Raw genomic sequence first — 15,391 nt, forward strand, 5'->3', positions numbered from 1 at the left:
TAGCTGTGACGCTGTTGCTCATTGCAGTTTCCAGTTCTAGAGTGTGTGAATAAGACTGACAATGTCCAAAACGGTTTAGCATTGTAATTATCTCAGCACTACCAGTGAGATGACGGATAGTCATGGCAAGTAGGATGTTGTTTTGGCATTTCCCATTGGCCATTAGTCACAGCATAGCAAATATCTTGAGAACAAGAACCAACAAATCTCTCCGCCTTTGCAGACAGGGATTCCCGTGGCTTCCCAGAAACAACATGAGAGAGAAAATCACAAAGCAAGACCGGTGGTTTTCTTTCCTGTGATAATAACCAAGGAGTGGTCGGTGGCCAAGGCATGTCTTCTATGCCTTATACGCACTTATTATTTGGCGTCTCAATATCATGGCCACCTCTTCTATTCTTCGTTCCACAGATGATGCAAGTTCAAATGCTATTTCTACTGCTTGGCCAGTAGCAACACTAACTGAGTATACCAATTCGGCACGGTATGACGGTTGCCAAAATGCTATTTGTTTCCAAAGTGTCTTTTATTTTGTCTTTGAGTTTATCAGTTTTGTAGTTTTCATTATACAGTTTTGGACTATTCTGCAACATAAACAGTAAGTATCTTTCCCGCAACATGGTCATACGCTCAACTTTTCGAAGAAATATTATATTTTCTTCAATATAGCTGCAAATATACGCAAATGCATTTTTATGTGCCTCAAACATGTCAGCAGACTCATCTTTTCTACCGGTAGCCTGATATTTGCTAATCTCCCTAGTGTAGTTTCGTCGGCAATGGTTGTGATAATGTGCTTCACGGGCAATTAAATCTATGCCCCGAATTCGACACAGTAAATTTTCATCACCCTTTTGTTCTGCAGCTGCCTTGATGGACTCTTCTGCAGTTTTTGTGACACATTTAACAAGTAAATGTCGTGTACCTTTCACCTTTAGGAATTTATTATTGCAGAACAAACACCTATCACATGGTAAGAGTAGAGATTTTGAATTTGGTTTTATTTGAGCTCGCCGCCTTCTCTTTGAACTGCTTGCTTCGTCCTCTATGTCACCTGTACATTTTCTCTTCAACCGTTTTATGTTTGTAAAGTTCTGGTAACACCAACGGTGGCTACCATGAATCGTGGTGTTGAACTGTTCGGGTATATTCTGGATGATTTCATCCAGTCGCAAGCAGGATCAGCACTGCTTTGTCTCAGTTTGGAAATTTCTTGTATCTTTGAAAAACTTTTGTTATACAGGGGATTCACCTTGGTGTCTGTCGTGTTTCTATCAAAATGAATTATACAAATCTTCCGTACTGGTAAAGATTTTGATCGCGATCTTTTTCTTTTCCCCTTTGCTGTCATATGAAGGGGTGTTTCCTTCGAGACATGTTTGTCCGTGCTGGTATGTGAAAAATGTGAAAAAATTAATGACTTTTAGCCAACTAACGATTAACACATAAAGATATGAAAGAAGAGTTAAAATCTTGGATAAAGACAACAGCTCACTGCAAAAATATTCATATATGGTAAATATAAACGTGCTTAGAGCTGAAAAAACGATATGAGCTCAAGCACTATCGTTATTAAAAACGGAACAAGTTTTTGTTCACTCAAACTGGATAATACTAGATAGCTGATGAAAATTATGAAAGCTCTAGGCATGTATAGAATCTTAAAGCAGGTCTATCTCCTTGTAACAAAAAGCTCTCTGGTAGTATTAAAAGCTGTCAGAGTCTCACTGGATAAACACGTGCAACACCCTTGCGCCTTAGGGTTCTTTATTTTACGTGCTACTGTGAATACAATCTGATATTTATTGTAGAATTCAGGTTCATATGTCAAAGTTGAAGCTGCATCAATCAAAATAGATACGGGTGATCAGGAGAAAACAATATCACGCTTCAATGCTCAGTATATTTCATAAACATGTTCAGAAATTAACCCAGTTAAGAAGTCAAACGTAGCGGCCAAACTTTTGATGAAATGTAAAAATATACTAAGTTATATGCCTTGGCTGAAATAATTTACAAATTAAAAGGATAGTAATGGTAAATCAAGATGCAACTTTTCCTATACTGGAAAGTTATGTATTGGTGTTACTGTAACCCAAACTAAAGTGTTTTATCAGAAAATTAATTGAATGACTTGCCTACCACAATCAACACTTACTGTGACAACGTTATAAAATCCTACAGCTGAAAACTTACTTAAATCGAAACTTAAACGCAGCTGCATAAACGCAGTGTAAAAGTGATCAAAACGCCTGCCTGATATCAATGATTTTGGAATTTAAATTATTGGTTTGAGATATTTGTCACAAATGACATCAGCTAGATGTATCAACTCATGCAGTGTACATTATCACATGTATTGAACTTGACAAAATTCACTCTTAAGGTGCGTGGTATAAGCAATAAACATACTCTCTATACCGACGTCTAAAATACCATTTTCCTGGCGGTATTTTTGAAATGACGTCATTGTTACGTAATATCCGGCGATATGTATGTAAATTAGTAATAATATGATAGACCGTTTCATAAGCTTCGATTGATACCACATACACCATAGTTGCTTGCGGTACAAGTGCATGCAAAGAGCATTTGGCAGGGCAACCCTACCCCTACCCTTGTTAGATATCGCATTTTGCGGGTTTTCTTGTGTACCTACCCACCTAACTTTAAAAGCCTATAACTTCTAAACGCCCCACTGCCCAGATGGCAAACAAACAGAATTTTCTTCTTACATGATAGGCTTTCAGAAAAACATTGTCTGCAAAATTCCCCAGAGGGGGGGAGGTTTCACCTATACTGGCCCATGGTCTAAGACAAGCTATATCTGTAGATTTATATACCGGTACGTATACTAATTCATGCAAATGTACTTTGCTTTAAGTGGCAGGTATATAATCCATGTGTGTACAAAAAATTGATTTTTTGATTTCATCGATGATTTTGATTCATTATACATGGTAGTTTATGGGAAAACTATGAACATTTTTTCCGATATAAAAATAGCAATATCTGTGCATTTATAGACGCTGGGTAATTAATATAAATGTACTTGATTATAAGAGGGTGGTTAATTATGAGTACAAGATATTAGATTTGGAATTTAACCAAATATGTTGATCCACTATAAACAGCAGTCTATGACAAAACTGTGAGTAATTTTTCCCAATATAAGACTTGCAATATTTGCGAATATATCAGAAACAAAATAATCTCTATGCTCAGACATCGTCGATATTTTGCATAACACAAATGCAACTCACACTCGCTCACGTCACAGTTATGCAAACAGTCATTTTAAAATGGGTAACTCAACGTTTTAAAGCCTGGTGTCATACTCATTTTTAACTTTTAAATTTAGAGTCTATCCTCAAGCAACATTATATATTATATTACTGATGCTGACATGCCTAATCAGCTATTGATATTGATATTGTGAGTCAGGTCCTTATTGTGTAATATCAGTCCACGACGTAATCCAATCACTGACAATTGCAGTTTATCACATTACTAAATTTTTTGCAGCGATCATCGGGAGATTGGTTTTGAACTTTGAGAATGTCATTCTGTACGAACAGCAATGATAATTCTCCATTTTGTATTTATGGGCAATGTTTGCCTTTTTGGTCAAAAGAATATTCTAAAACACTACTTGTCTGAATATATATATATATATATATATATATATATATATATATATATATATATATATATATATAATATATTAATATATATAATTCTGAGCCATAGAAATATGAAATCCTTGGCTCTGAACCTGGAAAATTAAAAAAATATCGCATATAGCTGTGAGATTTATTATTATACTACACCAAAGACCATTGTAGGTAACCCTAAAACTGGTTTCACAAAAAATGAAGATGTGTAGAAGACTCAAAGCTCAATTACTATACATTCCTACTCAGATTATCTGAGAAACTAGGGGTCCTTATCTGGACTCAGAGCCATGCGTCATTGCCGAGCTTGAAGATTTTATCTGAGCTCATACGCTGGAAGAATAATTACATCTTGCGTGACCTCTAACTGGCAAGTACATCTGTATGTGTGATAAGAATAAGAGTTTTTACGGCACTCTACATAAGGGTTGAAATAAGTTTGTTTTGATTGCTAACGTTAGGGTTCGGCTAGGTTAGGCTGGGCTAGGCTCGACTAGGCCTGTGTTTTGCAGTGTGCTCCTGAAAGTGTGGAAGAGAAATGAGGGCACGAGAAAAACCTCGTTTGAAGAGTAGCCTTGAAAATTCCAGAGTACCATGACTAGCGCCCCCAAACTGCTTTTCAATCAATGCAAGTCACACCTATATATCACTCTGAACAGGGCATAAGTTCAACGTCCAAATACGACTGCCATGCGTTCATTTTAGGGTGAAAAAAAAAAAACGGTTGGCCGAATAATGTCACTGATTAGATCAGGACAAAGCAATTACAATCTGAAGAGCGCATCTCACAATCAAAAGAAAGCAGTTACACAATCTGAAGAGTGCAGCTCAATCAACAGAAGGAATTACAATCTGAAAAGCGCAGGTCAAAACAGAACAAGGGTATTACAACCTGAAGAGCACAGATAAGATCTGAAGAACCAATTGCAATCTAAAGAGTGCAGGTGAAAATAGATGAATAAATTTATAATCGGAAGAGCGCAGGCCAGAATAGAAGAAGGAAATTAGAATCTGAACAGCGCAGATCAAATCAGAAGAACGAAATTACAATTTAAAGAGGTTGAAAACAGATGAATAAAATTGCAATCTTAAAAGCGTAAGTTAAAACAGAAGAAGGAATTTTCAACAAGGAGAGCGCAGATGAAAAACAGACGAAAGGGATTGAAATCTGAAGAGTTGTTGTGGTGGGCGAAACTTACATTCGTAGAGTAAAAACGCCAAGATCCTTGATCACATCAACACGTATGATTAATTGCTTATGAAGTTTATAATTGAAATTAACAATGTTCCGCTTATTCGAAAAAGAGATGACGTTACATATTTTGACATTCAAATTGATTGCCCGCGAATGTCAGCTTCGTTTAGCCTTCATAGCGTTGAATATTTTTAAGGTTTTATTCATCTTATAGCAACCTTCGGCCTGTTCATACCACCAATTCTTCCAAAATATTCATCTGGTCGATTTTCCATCCGGGTCAGTCTGCATGGGTGTAGAAGTCGGTCCTCCAAGCACTCCCACCACAACTGCCTTTCTCCGGGGGACTAAGTCCAGTCATTCCCGTCCTCGGAACATAGCTGCCGGGTCAAACCGTTTGTCAGCCTTCATCCCAAAGACTATTTTGCTCTTATTTGTTGGCTGTTTACAGTCTTGTTGTAGTCGGGCGATATTTTTAATTTAGCTTTGAAATCATGACACGCTTTTCGAGACGGCTGCTCCTCTTCTGTATGTTTGTAAAGTGTATCACGTACAGATTCTTTTTAAACGCTGAAATTTCAATCTGCATATGTCATTTGAATAAATTTATTCGAGATCATGTTTTCATAGATATATTTCTAGTGTACCAAGAAAATCATGAACATCGTCATAGGCCAGAATGTTTACATGGTGTAGCAATAGCAATGTAAACAGCTAGACAAGGAATCCTAATTAACTTCACATAGTAAATATTGCGTCAAAATGGCGCGATATGGTTTATTCAGTAAAAAGTTCTGAAATGAAAGGGCAAATAAACCGAACAGCTAAACAGTCAAAATGGTCACCATTTTACCCATAGTAAAGACTTAATTTGTAGTTCTTTTACTATTCGTCGCTGCACGGCGCTAGTTTACTCCAATTTTAAAATGGCTCTTCCTTCTATTTTGCCTGCCTCCAACTTTGATATCAGGTCCACAGCGTCCTCTAGATCATGCACGGTGTATGGCAATGGTGTCACCTACCGGACAAAAACAATGGACATTGGTGCGGGTCAGACAGAATAAAGCCATGTTCGTATTCTGTTTTATATACTTTTTGGTCAATTCTGTTGTGTTTTTGCCATAACTCCATACAAACCTTCGTAAAATTTGACCCCAATCATTAATTGTAAAATTTGACCCCCACCCTAAAAACGTTTTTGTAAAAGTCATCCCCCTGGTTTCCTCCGCCCCCCTGTAAAAAACGAATGCTCCCTTATTGTATTCCGTATAAGTTGAAACATCTAGTTTTCGCGATGTAAACTAGGTGTAATATGTACAACATGCAATGTTACTGTTGATTGGTAAATTCAAGTCTCTTCCAAAATTCAGTTGTCAACACTCTTTATCCCGTCGGTAAAAATTTTTTTGACGAGTTGAGGCTCTATATAAACTTGATTTTGGCCCTTGAACTGTATTTTATGAACAGAACAAAAACAATTATGGAAATGCACTAAAATTTACAGGTGATGGTGTCTTGTAAAATCCTCGCATCCAACTTTTTTCAATTGTAGCTGCACGTTCGCTCTGTTTTTATACAGCGAAGAAGGCTTAGAGGTACACCATGATAATTTATCTAAGAATGACGACGATGACTTTACTTGGTTTCAAAATCACAGAACTGTGACAAAGAATGTGTTTTTACTTCTTATTTACCAACATTTGGTTAAAAAAATATAGACCGTAGTTTTCTACGATGGAACTCAGTCTCTCCATTGTGGATGGAGGTTTCTTATGGTGCGAAAATTTCCTGAGGTTTGTCAAGTAAGGTCACCAATTGCACATCGCACATTCCCAACTGTTTGGGTTTTAAATTAGTGAACGGGCGTACTCCATCATCAGCTGGTCCTCATGCATATTCACATATTACGTCATTCAATCACTGCGCAGCGTAGGTAGGAAGACTGATGTTTTTCTAGAGCGCCACCACGGTTTAGAGTTCCGAAAATTGAAGAAACAGTGGCAAATCAGCCATGATACAACTTACCTTGCCCTCCGCAAAAATGTTAACTAATTCTTTCATTTGTTGGATTGTACCCGCGTAGACGCATTGCATTCCAAAACTTTTCATCGTCGCATCAAACAGCGGGATCTCCGCTGTGTCGCCGTGTAGACCAATATTGATAAGTTTGCCATGCTGAAATGAAACGTACATCATTCGCTGTGTACATGTCATTAACGATAACGTATGCAAGCAAAGGTGACAATCTTCTGATGTCTACAAAAACTGAAACTTTTTAAGAGTGACACTTAAATTCCACACGTACAACCTATCTTGACAAGCTGTGCACTGTACGCATTTGAAATTATTTGGGTTTCGAACAAGAAAATGTATATTGAAGAGATTCACAACGAATTGCCTACCTTCAATATAGACTTATATGCTACCGTAAAGGTTTGCTTGCGCCCTACGAAATCGAGAACTATGCGAGGACCTCCTTCCGGAAATGACGACATCGTCTTCTTTGTCAACTCCTCTGGGGAATCTCCAATAGGCCAATGAACGACGTCATCGCAACCAAATTCAAGAGCAAGAGACAGCTTATCCTCCTGTTATAGGTCAACAACGGCAAACAAATAAAGAGGACACATTTAGTTCAGAATGTAGCATAGGATCTTTGATATATAGTCGAAAGGATCATTTCAAAGATTTGGCATATTTTCGCATGTTGGCAAACCATGCAAACTTTTCCCATGAATTCCACACATTTTCCATTTTAATTTTATTGCATTATTACCCATCTCCACGCACTTAAATGAATTACCTTCTTGATAAGAGTCAATTAAAGGGTCCCTAGCTTTGTCGTTTTCATAACTCCAAGTTTTCCAACTCGGAATGTTTATCTAAGCTTCTAACAACCACAAGGAAGACTGTACACATTACACAATTAGACCATATTCGACTCTTCAAGACATAAAATTTAGTCAGTCGTTTCGTATTTTTCCCATTGCTCTCGATTTCATCTCTAGTCGGTGATGACACTGACTGCAGAGTGTTACGATTTGGATAAAAAAGCCTTGAAAACTTGACGATACCGCTGGAATTACAGTAAAAGGAATGGCAAAAATAGCACTTGGTGACCAATCACTAGCCACAGAATAATCAATCAGTCGGCGGCAACTTATATCGCGATATGCTTAATCCTGATAGTAACGGACGTGCACTCACCGACGCCACGAACACCACCGACAAAACATGAATACACCTCCATGGCTTGTCTGTTAGTATGCAAGCTTTGTCCTTATCTAAACTGTGTAAGAATTGTCACTTACAGCTATATCTGCGCACAGAAGCTGACACTCTTTCTCGTACTTGGTTTTTACAAGGTACTTGAATAATTTGATCGCCGACAGCCCAAGTCCTCCTCCTCCTATGACCAGTATCCCACAGTTACCTGGTAAATATGAAAGTACCCTGTAAAGATACGTACGGTCGCAGCAACGTTTGGCAATATTGCTTTTGTTCAAAAACATGTTTTCTTTCAGCTGAAATCATGCTGAGGTATAAAGCATAATCCGTGCAAACACGATGTCGGGGTTTGTTGTTGAAATATGAAATCTGGTCAAGACTTAATTTTCATTTACGCTCGATAATTAACACGGGACATTGCACACGTAAGGTTACGGTGACAAACTGACCACAGGCATTCTGAAATACTTTTGGCATACAATAAGAAACTACATTTCACTAACCGAACACTAATACTGCAATCAAGAGTTACTGCTAATGGAGCTGTCATGTTGCGTATATTTAATAATTGACGAAGTGGCTGAAAACAAACATCTGTAGGGCCTACTATTGCCAACATCTATTCAAAAAAACAGTTGATAACTTGTATTTTAGAGACTTGAGAATGCTCCTCGTATAGAATTTTTCAATGTATTTTCACATATTAATTGCTTTCTGTTCAAATTCTAAAAGAAAACGCGCACATTGAGAGAGAGAGCGAGAGAGAGAGAGAGAGAGAGAGAGAGAGAGAGGGGGGGTGGGGGGGGGGAGAGTGTGTCCTTACATCTTCTATGTTGGGTGGATATACAATACCTGTAATCGGCATGATTTCATCGATGTATTTAATTGCCGTTCTGACTACGTTGAAAGCTGTCAACATTCCACAAGCTAACATGCCGGCGCTCTCTTTCGGTATTGATTCTGGTAAGGGTACGAGATATTTCACCTTGGGTACGGCAACGTACTCGGCATACCTATACAGGCAAAAGTTATCAGTCACCAGAAGCAATATATGAGAAATCGAGAGAATACAATCTGTCACGTGATTAAGTTCATAATCTGTCACGTGATGAAGTTCATGGAAACATATTTGAGAATCTTTGTGACGATGTTTGCCGAGATTTTCATGAAGATATACTTGACTGCATCACTAACGAGGTTTAATATGGAATGGTTACAAGTCAGAAATAAAAAGCCTACCAATACTGTCAACGGGGCATGTTAGTGAAAAAGGGCATCAGCATTATTTTGATGTGAATATACAATCACAGACATAATCCTATAAATTATTCTGGGCTTCTTTAATCCATGCCGTTGCCCGATTTAAAGGGATAAGAGTACATTTTTACTTGGCTCTCCTGAGTTCGTGTGTTATTTTGCGACCATCATTCCAGAATCCACTTTCTGTAAAGTATCGGTGTAACAGTAGCGGGCGGTGAAGGGATAATTGAAAATTTGGAAAATTCCTGCATGCATTTCCTTGTTGTCTTCATACTTGAAAATTTTGATTTATGTGCAAAATGTGAGCCACACAGTGCACGGAGAACGCCACCTTGGTTTTCGTTTTTGATTTGTTCTGTTGTTTGTATAAGAACTTACCCGCCGTCTCTTGAACATCCCATTTCGATCGTCGTATCAGGATCCCAATCTCTCTGGCAAAGATCCGTTCTGCCGGCGCAGCAGAACTTACACTCCTCGCAACCAATCCAGGGATACACTAAGACGTCATCGCCAATTGAGAGCCCCTCGGCATTTTCAGCAGAATCGCCAATGGCATGGACAGTACCGGTCATCTCGTGTCCTTATGAAGCGATTGAAAAATATGAAAGAGCCATTTAAATCTAAAACTGTATTTCACTTTTAGCATTTTTATTCCATCGCGACAATCATCAATTTTAAAGTCTATTCGTCTTTTATGGCAATTGATAAGTTACATATAGACGTACTAGCAGACGTAAGATTAGATTTTTTTCACTATCTTTCTCACGTTTCTTGTTATACATCCGAAAACATGATGAGATGCATAGTATTTGAGGTACAACCCGCCTCGAGGACAGATACTCGAACTCTTAAACTTTTACTTTTGTACTATAGCCTTTATATATGTAGACTGCTTTGTTATTGTTGGCAAGTGAATTTGTGGTCCAGACTATAATCCGAATGGTAAATATACAGTCACTGCGTTGATAAGTTAATTAATGAGAGTTTTAATTTCCATTGGGAGTAGAAGAAGAATCTGTCATCGACATACAAGAGGGAAATAGTTGCAAGATCAACAGTAACATCCATTTCAAGTTGGTCCTTTGAAAGGACATTCACGGAAATGCTTTTTCATGGGAATCAAATCATTCGTTAGAATCGAATCCACTTCTGTTGATGTTGGCATTATTATCCAACTCGACATATATATATATATATATATATATATATATATATATATATATATATATATATATATATATATATATATATATATATATATATATATATATATACACAAAAATTCCACCGTAAGTCATCAGCAATACAATATTTTTTCTTTCTACTTTGATGATAGACTGAAAGATGCCTGTGTCATAATCTTCCCAATTGGCGCGATGAAAATTAATATTTCACGCTCACGATATACGTCCTTTGATGCGATAAATCAAGCTGCAATTCCACTCGATTTGGACTATAACAATACTGGCGCCGCAAAACACCAGCACGGTATCGACAACATGAGCTAACTCGTTCACACATCTTAAAATTCACCCAGCAACTTATCCCTCATGGAGGTATTGTGCTTACTACCCCCATGTTCTATTGTATTTCAACCACTTGTAATATTGAACTGTTATCATCATTTTTATTTATTCATGACGTGGGTTTGAAACAGTAATTTAAAAATAATTTAGCATACCCCGCACGAGCAAATGATAATTGTCCTTTTGTATCCTACCTAATGTCAGTAGAAATCAAAGTAATGTATGTCATCTTTTTGTATTCATTGCGGCGTCGGTGTCCTACATAGCCACAATACTGTAGAAATGGACACTAACTCACAGGACAAACTAACTTGGACACCGACTCACGCAGCCACACTCACAGGCAGACTCACAGACTGATGTATCAGTGGCTGGGCCGTTTAGGCCTACCTATGGTTCCCTATTCAATAAACAAGTTCAAGTTCTACATCTTCACCCGTCGTCATTTCCAGGTTCTTTCTATGATACGACTCCTACGAGCATAAGAAGAACAGAAGGGGGCGTAGAGAGCGCCCTCGAACGACGGATCTCTCAGTCTACTTTTATGAGTGATCTCATCATTTTCTACAGAGTGGATACATGTTTTGAATCAACAGTCGATGTTTAGTTTCTTCCATGGCAACGCCTGGACCTTCAATGTTATAAAATTGAAGCAGTTCGAGTCACCTTGGTTGATAGTAGCCCATCACCCATTTCACTCGGCAGGCCACGCCAAAAAAATGCGCCCCAAGTTTACCAGTACCACTGTCTTTCCAAAGGTGGCTCATAAGAAATGTGGCTGAAATGCCCCACGTGGCTGAAATGTCCCATCCGCACATTGTGGTAGCTGAGTGACTTTGTTCGTCCTCCTCTATAGTCGACTTTTCGCCAAAAAATCCCCTTAGCAGTATTTTTTCTTCCGTGGGCAAACTTTACATCAGTAAGGGAGCCGTCATTATTTATGGCCTGGGGAGTCGGAGGAATCTGAGGGGGGTCACTCAAAAAATTGAAAGCTACAAGGGGGGGTTGCTCAAAAAGTGGAGAACAAGAAGAGGGGCTACTCAATTTTGTTGATATGTACTGAAGCATTAGTGAAGTTATGAATTATAGAACAATAATAGTAAAGAACAGCAATATATATGCTTGAGATATGTATGTTCATACCCGGTATATGTACACACACACAAACACAATATATATATATATATATATATATATATATATATATATATATATATATATATATATATATATATATATATATATCTTAATACAGGTGTTTCAAGTTATTGTGATCTTCAGACGAGAATGATCAGCTATTCGACGTGGCAAGCCTTATGTTAGAGGCTAGTACTGAGTACATTTTTCAGTATTTCCTGATTAAAGATTGATATAGGCCTACTTGCCTGATCATTCATGAGAAACGTCTGCTTTCTATATTCTACATTGTATAGGTTACCAATAGGGGAAAATGTGTAAAGCAAGCTAATTCTGATTCTATAAAGTTTAAAACCAGTGGAATGCCTTGACAACAAACCCATCTTTTATTGCAGGAAAATAATAATAAATAATAAATGTGAATAAATGTATGTCTGTCGCTATTTTTTCGTTTTCAAAAAATGTAATCTTCATTGAAATCAGTGAACTGGAATATAAGTTTTGGAATACTGTCTCAGATTTCTGTTCCTTTGAGTTTTTTATTAAAAAAAATCTGAAAAAACTACTCTCCAAGTGCCACCAAATAACACCATTTTAATCTCTATTTTTCAAAAGCTCCAACGGCAGGAGGGGGGACACCCCCTCCTGACCTCACCCCGTTGCACAGTCCCTTGTTGTGCTTTTGCACCACATATTCGCCGTCTTGTAAAAAAATCATACAGAAAACACTACATGTCATCAGACCACTGGATACAGACCTGTAAATCAGCCCCTGTCACGGCAATAGAACCTCTTCCGAAACAGACCTGTACCACATGGTTTAATCAGGGTCTGTACAAGGCCTGTCATGGCAGCAATCCATTTTACTGTATATATATATTTAACTTTCTCGATTTTTATTTCTTGGGGGGGGGTCACTCAAAATTTCTGTAGGAGAGAGGGGGGTACTCAAACACGTCATGGTTGGCAGGGGGGTTACTCGGAGTTTCTACAGCAATTCCTCCGACCCCCCCCCCCCCGGCCGTAAATAATGACGGCTCCCTAAGTAACACATGCAATATCAAATAATCAGACAGATGAGATATAGATATTATTGTCATTACCTAGTATGACAGGTAACACAGGCGACTCGTGCCAAAGATGGACATCGCTGTGACACACACCACAATAGGAAACCTATGATTAAAATTGAATAAATGGCACAAGTTACTACATAAGCTTATACTATCTATTAAAATACGTCTTGCATTGTGCAGCTCGCACATTCCGTTCATGGTTCTCGACTGAATATAGTCATGATACTGTATATTCGTGTATTTTATTCACTGCAATGCAATCCATTTACGGATGCATTGATTTAAAGCAATAAAATAATGTCTAAATAATTATGCACTGGCCCCGAGACCGATATGATCAACAGTAGTCTCGTCTCCGTCTTTTAGTCTTCGTCCATTATGGACGAAGTCCAAAAAACGGAGGCGAGGTTATAGACTAGAGCAATCTCTCTCTCTCTCTCTCTCTCTCTCTCTCTCTCTCTCTCTCTCTCTCAGCAACAGTACCGACCTTTACTATAGCGCCCTCTTTCGGTAAGCTTGGCATTGGATGGTCTTCAATATATTGCAGGGGAGATGGGGCAAGCTCAACCAGCTTCACACATCTCATAGTTCCTTGCTGAGCCATATTCGCCAAATCTCTGCATATACATATATCACGTATTGATAATACTTGAATGTACTTTCTAAGAATAAGCTTTTCCTCATAATAAGGCAAGGGTAAGTAGTTTTTGCGTCCTCGCGCCAACGATTTCACAATTTTCAGGAAAATACAACTTTTCATGCAGAATTTTCCCGATTTATGCTCAGAAGCAAAGCCATGGCTATTACCATTACAACAAAATACTTTTGTAAGGTAATTATATTACAATGAACCATGAAGTGAATTAAAATTGTTATAGTATGTTCAAGAAGCACGGTAGTTCCAGGAAGAGTAGGCTGCATGAGAAAACTGTTATACATGTACTATTGATTTGTGTAAAATTCTGTGCTTGTTTTTTTAAATCGCTTTATACTGACTTACATGTACTATTCGCCAGTTTGAGTAGACGAGAAACGAAGAATTTATTTACTCTGGCCTAACACGGACACAGAGTTGCTTTGTTGTATTCTTCTAATATTCATGGTGAATACATTATAAGATTCCTAAAACACAATTGTTCATTCAGATAGTAATGATTATGCTCGCATGATGCGATCGTAGAATGGACCCGTTGCGCCGTTCTTTCCGATTCGTTAATCCCCGACACGTAAGAAATTCTCCTCGTATACTTTTTACATATCAGTTATGTCATCGTTTTGTAAATAAACCTAGTATCAGTGGAACTTCTGAAGATATGTTTTGCCTAACACTCTTTGACCAACGTTGAGAAAAACTTTTAAAAAATCACGCCCGAATAGTCTATATCCCTTCGAGATAAGTCCATGTTAGCTTTGGAAACGTAGTTGCTGTGTTGCGCTCGGCTGCGGGGTTCACCTTTTCATGACCCGTGTAGACGCAGCCGATCCCGCCACAGACAGCTGCGTTTCCACAGCTAAGTCGCTGTCAGTGGCTCGAAAGACAGTTTCTAGACATCGATTATGGATCATGATGTTTTCGATATTTCAAGTAAGAAATTCTCATTCGACCAGGTTAAGGGAGCTGTTTTGAATTTCCGAAACTTTCGGAACTAAAATAATTTTCATTTTTGATATTCGTTTTGATTTCAAAATGAAAGTTCATAGTCGTTTTTTTTTAGTTTACAATGCTTTTAACTTTCGTGTTCATATTGAGTTTGATTTCAACATGGATATCTAAAATCGGTCTGAAACAGAAGACAACTTTTCATCAAGGTCGTTGGGCAAGTACATGATTATTTTACCGAGTAGTACGGTATATTTGTAGCAACGCGTCCATGCGTCTAAAGGAAACCGAAATACACACGCATTATGGTGGAAATATCAACCGAAAATAAGTTAGACGTACCTTTCTAAGTTGTAAGCCGGGGAATCCGAGTTGTTCTGAGAGATTTATAGAACTGAAATCGCCGTGTAGCACACAGAGTTGTTCTGAGAGATTTATAGAACTGAAATCGCCGTGTTGCACACAGAGCCCCCATTCAACATGTTAAACACACGCCATAGCGTCGTGAATGTTACGTCACTGAAATTGAATTCAGGCAAACGACGTCACAATTACTCGTATTTCAATGAACAATACATGTTAGTCAAGGTCTTTCTTCTCTCGTTTCCGATCTTCTGTTTTTATATAATTTCATTCATTATCCTGTCAGTCCTGTGTTACACAGTTTATGTCGGATAAAGATATTCATTAAAAAG

The 15,391-nt window shown here is 38.0% G+C and overlaps 1 protein-coding gene across 2 annotated transcripts; it reads right to left on the bottom strand.

Annotated features, from left to right (window-relative positions):
• Window positions 1-5,601: 5,601 nt before the first annotated feature.
• LOC139133327 (alcohol dehydrogenase-like) lies at window positions 5,602-15,210 on the bottom strand. 2 transcript variants are annotated; one of them, XM_070699869.1, is made up of 9 exons: window positions 15,039-15,210; window positions 13,584-13,713; window positions 13,124-13,196; window positions 9,736-9,937; window positions 8,950-9,110; window positions 8,181-8,302; window positions 7,272-7,457; window positions 6,895-7,044; window positions 5,602-5,887 (listed from the first exon to the last, which is right to left on the bottom strand). In XM_070699869.1, exons 2-9 carry the CDS (start codon window positions 13,698-13,700, stop codon window positions 5,780-5,782), a joined length of 1,119 nt encoding a protein of 372 aa, XP_070555970.1. In that variant the 5' UTR covers window positions 13,701-13,713; window positions 15,039-15,210; the 3' UTR covers window positions 5,602-5,779. The 2 variants fall into 2 exon arrangements, with proteins under 2 accessions (XP_070555970.1, XP_070555971.1); XM_070699870.1 differs by lacking the exons at window positions 13,124-13,196; window positions 13,584-13,713 and having other exon boundaries at window positions 15,039-15,200.
• Between the last annotated feature and the right edge of the window lie 181 nt (window positions 15,211-15,391).

The sequence above is a fragment of the Ptychodera flava genome, chromosome 5 (assembly GCF_041260155.1).
Source record: "Ptychodera flava strain L36383 chromosome 5, AS_Pfla_20210202, whole genome shotgun sequence".
NCBI classification, from domain to species: domain Eukaryota; kingdom Metazoa; phylum Hemichordata; class Enteropneusta; family Ptychoderidae; genus Ptychodera; species Ptychodera flava.

Excerpts from the sequence above, each read along its gene's own strand:
- LOC139133327 (XM_070699869.1), bottom strand. The coding sequence starts at position 13,700 with ATGGCTCAGCAAGGAACTATGAGATGTGTGAAGCTGGTTGAGCTTGCC. Across the intron at positions 13,197-13,583 it reads AAGAGGGCGCTATAGTAAAG|GTTTCCTATTGTGGTGTGTG; the intron begins GTCGGTACTGTT and ends TTTTAATCATAG. Across the intron at positions 8,303-8,949 it reads TGAAATCATGCCGATTACAG|GTAACTGTGGGATACTGGTC; the intron begins GTATTGTATATC and ends CATATTTACCAG.